Source organism: Eriocheir sinensis, chromosome 58 (assembly GCF_024679095.1).
Source record: "Eriocheir sinensis breed Jianghai 21 chromosome 58, ASM2467909v1, whole genome shotgun sequence".
In the NCBI taxonomy this organism is placed as follows: domain Eukaryota; kingdom Metazoa; phylum Arthropoda; class Malacostraca; order Decapoda; family Varunidae; genus Eriocheir; species Eriocheir sinensis.
In genome coordinates, this window is record NC_066566.1 from 1,159,073 (window position 1) to 1,173,995 (window position 14,923).

Here is a 14,923-nt window from a genome sequence, read left to right on the forward strand (position 1 = left end):
AAGAAGTATAGTGACGAGTTTAAAAAAAAAAAAAAAACATGTCCCACGCAGCCGTAGCTTTAAAAAATTCTCCGACTACGAACATTTACAAGAAAAAAAACTTTATAAGCATTGGGAATTTTCTCTGTTAGGACAAGGCGGCAAGACTTCACTAATTTCCTGTCCTACTTCATCATTTGGTCATCGAAGTTTGGATCAGTGTGGCATATTCTTCAACCGTGTCTTGCATCATTTCACCACTGAGATCTGGTAACACTGGACTGAATGCCTTCCTTCGCTAAACCCAATCACTTCAAATAAAACAAAAGTGAAGATAAAAACGTAGCAATATATATGTTCCCGGTAGTAATGGCACTCACCAACTGTAAATTACACACACATTTGCACGAGAGGAAAAAAAGTACAGGTATAGAGTGACTGAGGGACATTCAATAACCTTAAGCATTAGCCAGACAAGCGGCATCGTTAGCTTCAAATGGCCTCCCTCATCTATACTTGCTCCTCCTCCTTCTCCCCCTCCCCCTCCCCCTCTCACCTCACCTGCCCCCACACACACCTTAATGACCCTTGATTAGCTCATAAAAGCACACACGTCGCTCTTGAGGGTACACGTAATCTTTTTATTGACCTAATGGTGCTTTTAATTCTTCTTTTTCTTTTTTTTGGTGTGTGTGACGTAGGCTGTGTCGTAGTATGTAGTAGTATGACGTAGGAGGCTATGTATACCTCTCCTTCCTTTCCCTACTCTCTCTCTGTCCCTCTGTCCCTCTTTCTCTCCTTCTCTCTGTCTCTCTCTGTCTCTCTCTGTTTCTTCACCATCTCCATCATCATGTTTCTTTATTTCCTTTTGATCCGATTCTTTTTCTTGGTCTTATTCTGAAGTTCATATAGCGTCGACATGAACACGTGCATGGGTTTGAGAAAGCTTCATAACACCAACCGATCGCTTATACAACAGCAAGCAAGCAAGGAGTTATATATTCAGAACAAATGAGGCAAAAGAAGAGAGAAAAATATCGCGTTATGTCTGCTCCATAAAAAAAACGAAAATTAGAACGTTCAAATAATTTTCTTTACACACACATATTACATACCATTTAATCATCGTTTTTTTTTGTACTTTCGACCGACCTTTCACGTGCTTAAACATATCCATTTATAGTCCCACATTTTGTATAGAAGCTATGTACTTTTTCTAATAACAATCTTTCTTTTGGTTATTTTCAAAAGATCTCACACATAGAATTTCGTTTAGAATTTCGGAGTAGCTTATTAATTGCTGGTTAGTAGAGGAACATGATGTAACGAGATGCATGGTGGTTCTAAATCATCTAACCCGAGGAAACATTTGAAACATTTGAAACATTTGAAACATTTTATTATCCCTTTTATACAATTATGTATTCCATTTAAAGCTGTATATTTTGGGCAGTAATAAAAAAAAAAATATATATATATATATATATATATATATATATATATATATCTATATATATATATATATATATATATACATATATATAGGACTGGACGCATTCAGAGATAGGTATCCAAAGCTATTAAGAATATTTAATTTCATATCGTCTTCATTTCGATTTAATACTGGCGGAAGGGGAGACAATACAAGTACTGCCCACCTGTTGTAGAATACCTCACCCCCCCCAAAAAAAAAAAAATAAATAAATAAATAAATAAATATATAAACATGAGTATAATTGCTTCGTTTCCTCCATCTCTCGCTAATTTCCTTTACTTTTTCATTTTACTCCATTTTCGTCCTGTTCTCTACTCCACTCTCTATCCCTATAACTGCTTCCTTTCCTCTGTATAACTATTTTAAGAGGAAAAAGCAAAACAATAACGCCTCACGATAATAAATATAATAGTATACCTAACACCAATAATAATGATATCAATAATACTCTTCTTGGGCAATGGTTCCTCGGCGCGTCCTTGCAGTGTCGACAGATGACGGTAACGATATGCATGCACTAGTTTACATGGGAGGGAGGGAGGGGGTGGTGGTGCTGCCCGTATTCCCCACTCAGGTAATCTTGACACGAATATTCACACGAGTTGGCCCCAAAAAAGCCCTCTCCGCCACCTCCCCCGCCGCCTCCACCGCCGTGCCGCCGACGTCCACTTATCAATATGCGGCCCTGAGCTGGTCACACTTATGCTAAACGCCCTCAAGGGATCTGTTTTTATCTCTTATCATTATTAGTATTATTACCACAACCTCTATTACTACTACTACTACTGCTATTGCTACTACTACAACAACTGCTGCTATACTACTGATGCTCCTCCTCCTCCTCCTCCTCCTCTTCCTCCTGCTCCTCTTCAAACAGTAAGAGGGAAGGAAGCAGTTATATTCAAAGAGAGAGCAGTATAGGGAACAGGAAGAAAATGGAGTAAAATGGAAAAGTACGGTTATGAAGGAAAGGAAGCAATTATACGCAGCAAAGCGGGGGAGCGGGAAGGTTTACTAACAGATTAGTTGGAAGAGTTAAGCAGAAGAGAACATAAAAATAGGAAACGGAGAAAGTAGAATATAAGCAAACGAAGAAAGCAGAGACTAGAAATGAACCAGTTACGTTTCATATCTATATTCAGTTAAAACAAAAAGGAACGAAAGAATAACACACAAAGACGAGATAAAGAGATGAAACTAACGTACAGGAAGGAGAACTTAGGCTGCGATGGGAAGAAGAGGAAGAGGGAAAATAAGAACAGGAGGAAAAATGAAGAAAAGACGAAGTGAAGAGATAGCGGAAATGGACAGGAAGGAGGAAGGCTGACTAGAGGGGAAAATAAAGTCATGAAAAGGAGATAGGAAAAGACGTAACATAAGAAGAAGATTTTTAGAAGACGGGAAAGAGGAAGCTGATAGGGGTTCGAAAAGGAGGACAAAAAAACAATTAGCGAGAGAAAAGAGGAGGGGACGAAGTATAGGGAAGGAGGATCTACTTATAAGATCTAATGAGGCAGAAATTGGAAGGATGTGGAGGTAGAAGGAAAATGAGGAACAGGAAAAATCGGAACAGGGAGAAAAATGAAGGGAAAATAACCGGGATCAACGTGCCCTGAAGGACGGAGGTAACTCGTAAACATGTCACCAATATAGAAACTCGGACTCCCCCTGAAGGATCCCCCCAAGGACTCCCCTCCCCCGTTACCCCATTGCCCAGTTCTTCCTAATGGCGATGACTCGAATGATCTGAAGAAATATATAAATCAAACACAGAAAGCACATTATTGATTAGGTCGTCCCTGGTGATATCGTAAAATGAAAATCTCATTGCAGAGTGTTAAGTAATGAATGGTAGGCCGGGACATGAGCCTAGTGAAGAGTGGAGAAAGGAAGAAAAACTGAATGAATGAAGAAAGAAAGAAAGAAAGAAAGAAAGAAAGGAAAGAAGGATGGATGGATGGAAGGAAGGAAGGAAGGAAGGAAGAGGGAAAAAGAAAAACAAAATAGGGGAAAAGAATAAAATTAGTAGGATTAAAAATATAAAAACCTCCTTCGTAATTTAGTGTTGACTTACGCCGTGATGGAAACAAACGCAACAACATGAGGAGAAACGAAGACTAGAAAAAAAAAACAAGGTAACACATAGAAACTAACACGAAGTAATAGGTTAATAGATAAAAAACAAAGGCTTCAAAAAACTTCCTAACATCTAACATAAATCTGAACCCAACAACGCGAAGGTGAAACGAAGTAAAATGAAACCGATAAAAATAGTTCGATATAAAAAATAATAATTAACGGCTAAAAGTAACGATTCCAAAAATAAAAATAAAAACTACCAATGGCGTGACGCACTCGATTTCGGCAACCCGAGGAAAACGAAGAAGAAGAAGAAGAAGAAGAAGAAGAAGAAGAAGAAGAAGAAGAAGAAGAAGAAGAAGAAGAAAGAAAGAGGTATAGCTAAAACAAGATAAAGAACTAAAAGGAATGGATGACAGTCAGATGATGAAAAAAACCCTCCTAATATTCCATTGAGTGGGTCGAGGCGTTTTTTTTTCAGTACAGGAAGCAACTCGGGGGCAACAAAAAGAAAGTGTAGAAAAAGGAGAGCCCGCTAATCGCTGCTCCCATAAAAGTGAAAAGCAAAGTGGCCATAAAGGGCTACACAGAGGAACGTAAAACTGTCCCGATAAGACACAAAGGAACATTCAAAACTAGCACGATAAAGCACAGACCAAAGGATCAAAGAGTAACCGTTCCAGAAATCGTCCTAATAATCCACTTAGTCAGGCGTGTTAACAGCGCAAAAACTGTGCTAGATCGGCGTCGCATGACCCTCCCCCCCCAACAATTTACATTATGCAACTAGGAATCTAAAATGGAAAATGCTGAAACGTGAAGATGGCGCCACTATAAACACTTGTCTGCGCCACAACGGGCTGGGGCCGACCATCAGGCCCTACTATGAAGGCATACCGTCGCCACAGCCCAAGACGTAAAAAAAATAAAAAAAAATAGAGCAGCTGACTCTGTTTATGATGCCATGCTGTAGGGTTAATCAAGGCTAACAATGGTTATTATACAATGTCATGTCTACAATGCATGGGTAAGCCAGGAAAACAACTTGAAGAGAACAACAACAACAGCGATAAAAAGTAGAATATTAGGAAAGCGAAGGAAGGAGTCTAGAGATGAACCAGTTACGTTTTATATCTAGACAGTTAAAACAAAAAGAACGATAAAATGATGCACAAAGAATGAGGAAGACGAAATAAAGAGATGAAACTAGCGTACAGGACACCGTTGCCAGATTATCGTACTCAGAGCCACGTATTTACCGGTTTCTGGCCCATAACTGTTGCCAAGAAGCACCAATAATTAACCTTTTAAACGATAACCATATATGAAGGCAGTTATTTGGGTGATGAAAGCAGTTTTTGGGTCGAAAATCGGCAAACCTAAGAGGCAGAGTACGACAATCTGGCAACGTTGGGTACGACAGGAAGGAAAACTTAGGCTGTAGAGGGAAGAGGTGCTGTTTAATAAAGGAACATAAAACGATCACCATAAAACATAAGGGAACATAAAATTAGCACGATAAAGCATAGACGAATGGATCAAAGTAACGGTTCAAGAAATCGTCCCAATAATCCACTGAGGCTGTCGAGGCGGTGCTTCATAAAGGAACATAAAACTATCACCATAAAACATAAAGGAACATAAAACTAACACGATAAAGCATAGACGAGTGGATCAAAGTAACGGTTCAAGAAATCGTCCCAATAATCCACTGAGTTTGTCGACTATAATAAAGCACAAAGCGATGGATGGAAGTAACAGCTCCAGAAATCGTCCCAATATTCCATTTGGTATGTCGAGGTTTCGTTTCATAATAAACTAAATAAGATAATTAATGCAAAAGAACGAAAGCAAAGATAAAACACAAAGCCATGGATGCAAGTAACAGCTCCAGAAATCGTCCCAATATTCCGTTTGGTATGTCGAGGTTTCGCTTCATAATAAATTAAATAAGATAATTAATGCAAGAGAACGATAGAATGAACACAAAGCCATGGATGCAAGTAACAGCTCCAGAAATCGTCCCAATATTCCGTTTGGTATGTCGAGGTTTCGCTTCATAATAAATTAAATAAGATAATTAATGCAAGAGAACGATAGCAAAGATAAAACACAAAGCCATGGATGGAAGTAACAGCTCCAGAAATCGTCCCAATATTCCATTTGGTATGTCGAGGATTCGCTTCATAATAAATTAAATAAGATAATTAATGCAAAAGAACAGAAGCAAAGATAAAACACAAAGCCATGGATGGAAGTAACCGCTCCAGAAACCGTCCCAATATTCCACTTAGCGCTGCCACACGGTTCGATAACTTTCCGTACACACGTGCATGGGGAGCTGAGGACACGATACGGGGCGCGCATGTGCATAGGGGGGCCTGCCGTCATCTATAAAGGGGGGTTCGGGAGCGGCGGCCCCCACAGCAACCCGCAGCGACAAGGCGGCGAGGCGAGACGAGAGCGTTGGCTTGACGGACTGACAGACACACGCCCCGCAAAACTCACTCCTTCAGCGCCGCGATGTTCTTCGTGATGGATTCCAGGACAGGTGAGGCCCGCTCGGTCCCTTGATGGCCCTTCCTCGGTCCACTTTCTCAGACGCTTTCGGTTCTCACGACAAGTATTTCCAGAGGCCAGAAAGGAGATTAGTCAAGTTCTCATAAAGGGTCGTATATAAGACATTTCGCCGCCCAAGAACACATATTTGACAAGACTTTCGTAGGAGTTGTGAGTATTTCTAGGAGTAGTTTTGTGACCCTGGTGGTAGTTTGACCCTTCTTCTATACTGTGAACCTAAGGAAACACTCATTAGAACCCGACTGAGCTGCTCTTTAACCTTTAGAAATCGTTGACATGAGTTTTTGATCACGTTCATAGTTCAGAAGCCTCGTCAGACCATCACTAGGCTCATAAAACTACCCATGGAAATACTAACACAACCTCTATATACGAAAGCCTTATCCAATGTGGGTGCACGTGTAAGCCCTGAAATGCTTGAGGATATGATACAGCCGTGACGATTTCGCATTCTGTTTTGCTTGGGTTTATGGATTCGTTATGTTGGCCTGTCGAAAATATATGAAGAGAGGTGGAAGACGCGTTTACAGGCCTCCTCGTCTTCTTACACTCGGTTATGACATGTTTGTATTCTGTTTTGAGTGGGTTCATGACTCCGATTTGTTGGCCAGTCGTTAATATATGAAGAGAGGTGGAAGACGCGTTTTCAGGCCTTCCTCGTTTCCTTGCATACATTCGGGACAAGTTCGTAATGTGTTTTGATTGGTTTGAAGGCTCTGTCCTGCGCCTCGTCTTCTTCCTTCACTATGCAGAGTCGAAGATTACTCCCTTGATGACAGGTATGCACGGCTCCTCCTCGTCTTCTCAAACTCGGTCGTGACAAACTTTGCCTTCTGCTCTGATTGCCTTGAAAAAAGTTGAAGTAGGAAATACAGCATTATACTTTTTCTTTCTCCTCCATTTCTTCCTTCTCTCCTTCTTTCTTTTTTTTCTTCCATTTCTTCCTTCTTTCCTCTCTTCTTCTTAAGCATTTCTTCCTACCCCATTTTTTTCCCTATTGTATTTTCTTCCTTCTTTTCTCTTCACGTTTGCACTTAATGGTTCTGTCTGCTGCCTCCTTCCTTTACTGCTCATCCGTTCAGTCGAAAATATTAAGCAAGCACTAACTAAGAAGTTTAATATATGAACGGATAAGAAAAAAAATCTTTGCTTAATACCACATTTGAAAGATCAACAAGTTCCGTTATGAAACAAGATGAAAAAGCTTCGATATCTGTACCTATGAATTATTCTGAATTATATATAACCTTCTTACTTGCATTGCACATGTGGTCAATAAACTTCTATATATATCTATGTCTATCAGTCTGTCTATCTATCTATATATCTATCTGTATCGATATATCAATCTATATTTTCCTGTCTTAATATCTGCTTTATTATTGTTATCATGGTCTGACACTTCAACCTTTTCTTAACTTCTCTATGTTTATTTATTCATGTATCTACCTACCTATCTATCTATGTATTTATCTATCTTAAAATGTCTATAACTATTATCATGACCGACACATCTATCTTTCCTTCACTCCTCTACATCTATCATCTATCAATCTACGTATCTATATATCTACATTAACCTATCTCGAAATCCGTCTTTGTTTTTTTTCTGCTCACGAACTGACACTTTCATCTCTCCGTCTCGTGCAGGTATGGCGTGGTTGGTGGCCGCGACGGTGCTGGCCGCGGTGGTGAGCGTGGCGCGCGCCGACGCCGGACACTTTTTCGCGGAGACGCCCAAACACCTGCCCAGGATCGGCCGTCGGGGAGACCTGCCGCCCTTGGTAAGCCAGAACGCGTTGTTGTGTGATTAGTGGCGCCATTTGGTGATTGTATTAAGGCAGACTTACTTATATTTCTCTCTCCTCGTCTCTCCTACAATTAAAGCACTCTCTCCTACGTTTTTTTTTTTTCTTTTCTCCTCTTCTCTCTCCTTTGTTCCTATGTTCCTATTCTCCTATGTTCCTTACTCTTATGGGTCGTATTAAAAGACATATCGCCCCCTAAGAACACATAATTGAAGAGGCTTTCGTAGGAGTTGTGAGCATTTCCAGGGGTAGTTTTATGACCCTGGTGGTAGTTTGACCCTTCTTCTGTACCCTGAGTCTAAAAAAAAAACTTATTAGAATCTGATTGATCCCCCCTTTGACCTTTGTAAATAGCTGATGTGAGAGGCGAAAGTGACTTGTAATACCAGCTATATCTTTTCCACACTGAACAGACACGTCATGTACCAGTTCTCGACTCAATTATTTTCACATGGCCCAATACCCTTTACTTTTCCCTCCTCTATACCTCACATTTATTCCCCAGTCCCTGTATTATCACTTCTTACTTTATATGCTTCTATTTTTCCTATTTTACCTCCTACTCCTTCCCAAACTTCCCTTAATCATCACTAACACAACATTTCCTCTCTTCATACCATAAACCCCTACACAAATTTCCATCCTTTCCTTCCCATTTGCTTCCCACTCCCTGCAATGTCACCCATTACTTTATATGCCTTTTTGTTTCCCAATACCCCAATCCCTTCACTGGCATAGCGTTCCCTTTCCCTTTTCAACCCTGCAGCTGTTAAACTCCTCTCCCCATCCCCTGCTGAAATCACGACCCCTCAACTCCCAGTTTTCCCTGCTAATAAATAAAGAATCTTGTCTCACCTTTCCCCTTTCAGAATCACACCCAACACCTCACACCCTGTCAGGAGTATCACATTTGCATCCCGTGTCACCAATATCTACATCTTTGTCGCCCCTGCCAGTCCCACAGCTTTCTCCTTACACCCTGCCAGCAGCATTAAGCCCCTCTTCCCCCGTGCCAACACCATGCCTTTCACGTCACACCCTGTCAGCAGTATCAGTCAGCTTGTCTCCCTGTCACCCTCATGTTCGTCACGTCACGCCCTTCTCACAATATCAAGTCTTGTTTCCCCTGTCAGCACTACCTCCTATCTTAACGCCGTCGCACCCCGCTCCCTGATCTAATAGCCCCCCATCTCACCCTCACGTCTTCTTTGACCCCCCTCCCTCCCCCGACCTGCTAATATTGCTGTCACACGCCCCTGCCCCCCCACCCCTCCACACAACCCTGCCAAAACCACGCCCTTTCCGCTATTGTCACAATGAAAATCAGAATCAAGAAGTAGGTCAGCCGAGCGGTAAAACATGGTACACACGTACTCGCTCAACACACACACACACGCACACACACACTCACGCACGCATGCACACTTTCACCTCGCACCGCCGCGCCTCACGTCCCTCTCCCTGCTCTTGCCTGTACTCGACATTACTTGCCGTCACTGTCGCGGCCATCACACTGATCAAACGCGAGCTTTAATGTTGCTCCCTTCCCTCCGGCGTTACCAGGTGGAGCGTTGGGGTCGCCGCGCCCCGGCACCAAAACAAAACATTCCGCCCCCGGGTGGGCTCGAACCACCAACCTTTCGGTTAACAGCCGAACGCGCTAACCAATTGTGCCACGGAGGCGATGGAAGATGGGGCACTGATAACATATTTAACCCTTTTTTGCTCCATCACGTTTGATTTCCAGTTACATTTTGCTAACCATCCGAGTCATGAAGGCGACGAATGGCGTGACATTAAGGTAAAAAAAATCTTTTTGATGCATCACGTTTAATTTTCAGGTATTTTATACCAACTGAAAATTACAATGCGATGCAACAACAAAGGTTATTTTTTTCCTTAGTGCCGGCACTTTCATCGCCTCCGTGGCACAATTGGTTAGCGCGTTCGGCTGTTAACCGAAAGGTTGGTGGTTCGAGCCCACCCGGGGGCGGAATGTTTTGTTTTGGTGCCGGGGCGCGGCGACCCCAACGCTCCACCTGATGACGCCCACACCTGCTCAGGGTGAGGGCAGTCATTTATCACTTCGGCACGACTGGTTAGCGCGGCCGGCTGTTAAAGGAAAACCACATGGAGCCTTCTTATTTATAGAGATTTTTTAAGTAATGTTACGGAATTCCTGGCTTTTCCCATAACCCCAAGAGCTACTACTTCCAATCAAACACATAATATGGTTGTACAGTAAGAACATCAAGAATTAGTTTTAAAAGCGTCCCACCGCTGGTCAGCCCTCTTAAGTAACATTCCTTAACTTGACGATGATGTGATACTGCCAGCTAAATGCACCAAAGCCAGAGGTTGAATTACTGCCATTTTGTAGCTTCTTCTGACTGGGTCTTTGCGTTCAGAGAATGAATTGCTCTTTTTAATAGTTTCTTCTGATTGGGCCATGTATCTTGTGTTCCTCAAGGTTGTTAGGGCTGTATTTTAAGGCACCATCGCTTCTCACATCGACTATTTCTTAAGGTCAAAGAGGGGATCAATCGGGTCTTCATGAGTGTTTTTAAGGTTCATGGCACAGAAGAAGGGTCAAACTACCACCAGGGTCATAAAACTGTCCCTGGAAAGGCCTACAGCTCCTACGAAAGCCATGTCAAATATGTGAATTTGGGCGACGAAATGTTTTAAAATACGACCCTTAGTCCTCACTGTGGCCTTTACTCCCTACAGACGACGCTGCTGACAGAGGAGGACGCCCGCAGCCCCGGAGCGACCACCCGAGGCATGACGGAGGCGCTGGCGGGGCTGGGTCTGGACAGTGACGGAGACGGCTGCATCGGCCTGGGGGAGCTAGTCCGCAACCCAGTGGTCAGGGTGGCGCTCCTCCTGCAGAACCCCGCCCTCCTCAACTCCGCCGCCCCCGCCTCCTCCGAGAATGACGGTGAGTTACGGCGGGCGCTTATATACCCTCCCTCGCACCCAGCGTTACCAAATTATCGTACTCAGCCACTCTGGACATCATATTTCCCGGTTTCTGACTTACAAATATCGTAAACAAACACCAATAAGTAACGCTTTTAACGATAACTTTAACTGGAATCTCGGTAACTGTGTGGGTACGAGAGTTTTGGGCACTGAAACTGATAAATACGATGTTTTGAGTACGATAATATGGTAACGCTGCTCGCACCCCCTTCTATCCCTCTCTCCTGTGGCTCACCTATCCGTTAATACGTCATTCTGCCTGTCCTCTCCTCTTTCCATCTACGTGTATCTTTGCATTTTCCGTCATTTCCCTACACTGTCATCTATACCCCCTTTTCTCCCAGTCTTCCTCCGTTGCCTTCGTCCCTCCATCTCGGCCCTTCCGCGAATAAGATTACGCCCTGCCTCTCATCCGCCTAAGCAAGGAGTCTGTTCACAAACTCACGCCATGTACAGAAACGGCTCAAGGGTCGGCGAGGCGCTCACTCTCCTCTTGGACCCTTGTTATGGTGTATGGCGATCGATAGGGGGTGTTAAACCGTAGAGTGTGTTCAATTAGTTATATTTAGCAGTGGTTCAATACTCGCTTTTGTTCGTGTGTGGCTGACTTTTCACGTCTCAGAAGATATGCCGGGCAGCCAGGTCTCAGGGGACAAGTTCACCTGATTGGTATTTTAACCCAGTAGCAGCGGGGATCATGTTTCTTAATGGTCCCTCTAACCGAGAAAAATAAGAAAAATCACCCCTCACACCAACCATTTCATAATATATATCAAAGCATTTGTGATCAGATTATGTATCATCTATTTTCGGGGGTTTATATCATGGCACAAATTTGGCCCGTCGCTGTTACACGGTTAATGTAAATTGTGATAGTTATCTTTATCGTCGTCAGTACGTAAATATATATGTCAAATCTATCATTATCCCAGTCTTCGTTTCTTTTCCTAATGGATGTTGAGGACACAGGCGTACTACAGAATGAGTGAGGGCGAGTGTCCATGGCCGCGTCCTGTGGCATTATAATCATTGTGTTCTCAGCCTCTCCCTTACGATGGCCACACCTCTCCGAGCTCACTAACAAACTTATCTTCCATTCCTTGCTAATAAGAGGTGAAAATGTGTCGTATAAAGAGGCAAGGTTACTTCAGCGACAAACATATAGTCTTACAGCGCGCCTGGCCTCTTTTTATGCTGCAAACGAAATGCAGAGGACGTATATTTGAGAGGCTGGCGGGTTCAGATTTAAGGAGTACTATACCACTACAACTACTACTACTACTACTACTATTTCTTCTACTACTACCAATAAACGAACTCTATAATTAAAATCCTATATACTTAAATCATTACCTATTGCTAATTAATATGACAAGAGTCTGCGAGTTTGAAAGTAAGAGACCCACCCTTCAAAAAAGTTGGAAAGTTTCGTTTAGTCGGCGCAACATTTGTGGTCATATGCCGGTCCCACCCTTCAAAAAGACCTACCGACCCCTTACCTAACATTGCGCCTCATGCTGCCTTTCTCTCCCTCCTACAGTCCAAGGCCCCGAGGACCCCTTCACCTCAGACCGCCGACCAGTGCCACGACTCCTCCGTTATCTGCAGAAGTGAGGGTCGAGCCCCGCCGCGAGGAGACAGGAAGGAGAGGAGAACCGCGACATCGAGAAGAGAGAGACGCCACCATGCATAAAACTGAACTGTCGGGATGAAGCAGCCGCCTCTGTTGACCACGAGTGACCGAGGACGGCGTGAGGACAACAAACCTAAACAAATGTCTCCATAACATTGAGAAAAGGGAGAAAAGAATAAATATAGGAGTCATATGGGACGGATTTTATAAGGGGAAAAGTACATTCGCTAAATTTACAATATGGATGACGAAAAAAAATAGGGAAATCAATACACAGAAGCTGGAAAATGGTTGAGTAATAGAGAAGGCAAAAGACAAAGAGAACGTATCACCGAAAATGCTAAAGACCATGTTTCTGAACCGCCAATTGAATACCGAAGTGCAGGAAGATGGAAAGAGGGAGCCAGCCAATAGTGTGGAAGCCGCGTTAGTAACCAAACCTTCCATCACAACACCCAAGTGCCAAAATAGTTTACGAGAAATAGTCCCAAAAATTACGAAGATGATGTGTACGACCTAATTGCCCTCGACTGATACTGAAAACGCTCCACGACAACCAACAACGACAAGAACAAGAAAACGCAACATCAATATCAACATCATCATCCCGTGTGAGTGGCAGAACGATGAGCAAACATGAATAATTTGCGAGGGAAAAAAAAAAAATCGGAAACAACTGAACGAGGAGACAAAATGCGCAAGGATCTACATCCCTTCTCTACAACAGTCATCCCTTCCCCATCTCACTGCAATTCCTGTCTTATTTATGTCAATATTTATTATTTATAGAATGTGACTATTTATTAAAAATACTTTAAGCCTGATATAGCCATTGTTAGTGTTTCATTTATTTGAAGCCACGGGGACACACACACACACACACACACACACACACACACACACACCAAGTCGCTTTAACATTTTACAAACAGCCTACATAACTTAATAAGACATGTACACTTTTAATGAATCCCTTTAACTTCTATATTCGCTATCAGAGTCAACACAAATATACAGTTATTAGTCCATATGAATAATCTTCCTTAAATCACCGTGTATGTCGATGAGCCACTTTGTGTATGTGACTATTCAACAACACACAAACACGATACACTTTCAGCAGATGCAAACCACTTTACACAGACACACTACATGATTACACTTACCAAGAATCTCACTCATTTTTGTCTGCCTCGTTGACGCCATTACTTGCCGTTTGGACCGAGCCGATTGAGGCTGAGCAAACTTTCCTTTTCTCCTTAAATTAAGTGTCCACTCCTAATTCTCTAGCAACCAAGCAGGAAACTGTAATGGCCGCGACAACATATCACCACACAACACGTTACGATACAACAGCACAATATGCTTGCACAATACAGAATACAATACACGCGACACGCAAGTCCAGACCAAACAGCCACAAGCCGAGGTATAGAGTTACGTAGAACCAAACTTACAAACAAATCCTACAAAAGCAGTAAATGATCACAGAGCCGCTCAACTGTTTTATTAACCTGCTTGTTACTCACCACAGCGTACTTTTTGAATATCGCCTTTCGTTTTAGGAGCAGCACGTTGCGGGTATTTTTTCCCCTGTCACTCTTTCTGCTGGGCTTTCTCCTTTTCTGGCATGTAATTGTTTGTGGGAGGTGGGAAGCAAACGTGGCTTCATCGTCACCATTGCATGGGTTCAGAACAACCAGAAAAATAGTTGTCAGTGGTTCGAAGCAGCGAGTCATGACAATCGTATCTGGGTTGAAGATTAGAAGCAGGAAATCTACTGACTATTGTATACGGGTTCATAACTGTTACAAAAGGAGTCAAGAGGGCTGCCGCAGGTGAGTAAAACTGACATACAGGTATACACGTTCCCTTCTGCATTATTGATCTACTGGTAATGATTCTCCTACATTAAGTACACAGCTCATGATCGTGTGAGGACGAGTGTTTCGCTTGCAGCTTCCAAAGATGAGATGATTTGATTATGTTCACGGAAGCGTTTAGTGCTCAATTACCTCGTTAACAGTGATTACACGTCTAATATCGGCGATCCAGTTGCACGTGAAAACAATAATTGACCAATGACGTGAAAAATATAAAGGTTAACACACACACACACACACACACACACACACACACACACCTGGATACATAATCGTTCACTGATATAAAATCAGAACTAAAATTGCATATAATAATTATAGATCCTGCATTTGTAACTAAACACACACACATCGAACATTTATATCTGCAGCTGCGATGAATGCCTCCAGAGCTAAGAAGAAAACTTGAAAAGCGTGGATATTCATCGCTCACTGTTTTATGGCCACTGTAAGTCAGTACGCATAGTCATATCAGAAAGAA

General features: G+C 42.6%; 1 protein-coding gene and 2 non-coding genes across 5 annotated transcripts in view; 2 read left to right on the forward strand and 1 right to left on the reverse strand.

Moving 5' to 3' along the window:
• The window catches only part of LOC126985018 (uncharacterized), a 28,305-nt gene extending 14,249 nt beyond the window's left edge, over positions 1 to 14,056 (forward strand). Inside the window, exons 1-4 of one of the 3 annotated variants that reach the window (XM_050839259.1) lie at positions 5,962 to 6,104; positions 7,784 to 7,917; positions 10,672 to 10,882; positions 12,467 to 14,056. In XM_050839259.1, the coding sequence (XP_050695216.1) occupies positions 6,077 to 6,104; positions 7,784 to 7,917; positions 10,672 to 10,882; positions 12,467 to 12,540 (447 nt within the window). In that variant the 5' untranslated portion in view covers positions 5,962 to 6,076 and the 3' untranslated portion in view covers positions 12,541 to 14,056. Of the gene's footprint in view, positions 1 to 5,961; positions 6,105 to 7,783; positions 7,918 to 10,671; positions 11,172 to 12,466 lie in introns of those variants that run through there. The other 2 variants (XM_050839257.1, XM_050839258.1) reach the window with 2 other exon arrangements.
• Positions 9,551 to 9,624, reverse strand: Trnan-guu (transfer RNA asparagine (anticodon GUU)). Its single transcript has one exon. It is a non-coding gene; the product is annotated as a tRNA-Asn (tRNA).
• Trnan-guu (transfer RNA asparagine (anticodon GUU)) lies at positions 9,861 to 9,934 on the forward strand. The gene has a single exon. It is a non-coding gene; the product is annotated as a tRNA-Asn (tRNA).
• Positions 14,057 to 14,923: the final 867 nt, after the last annotated feature.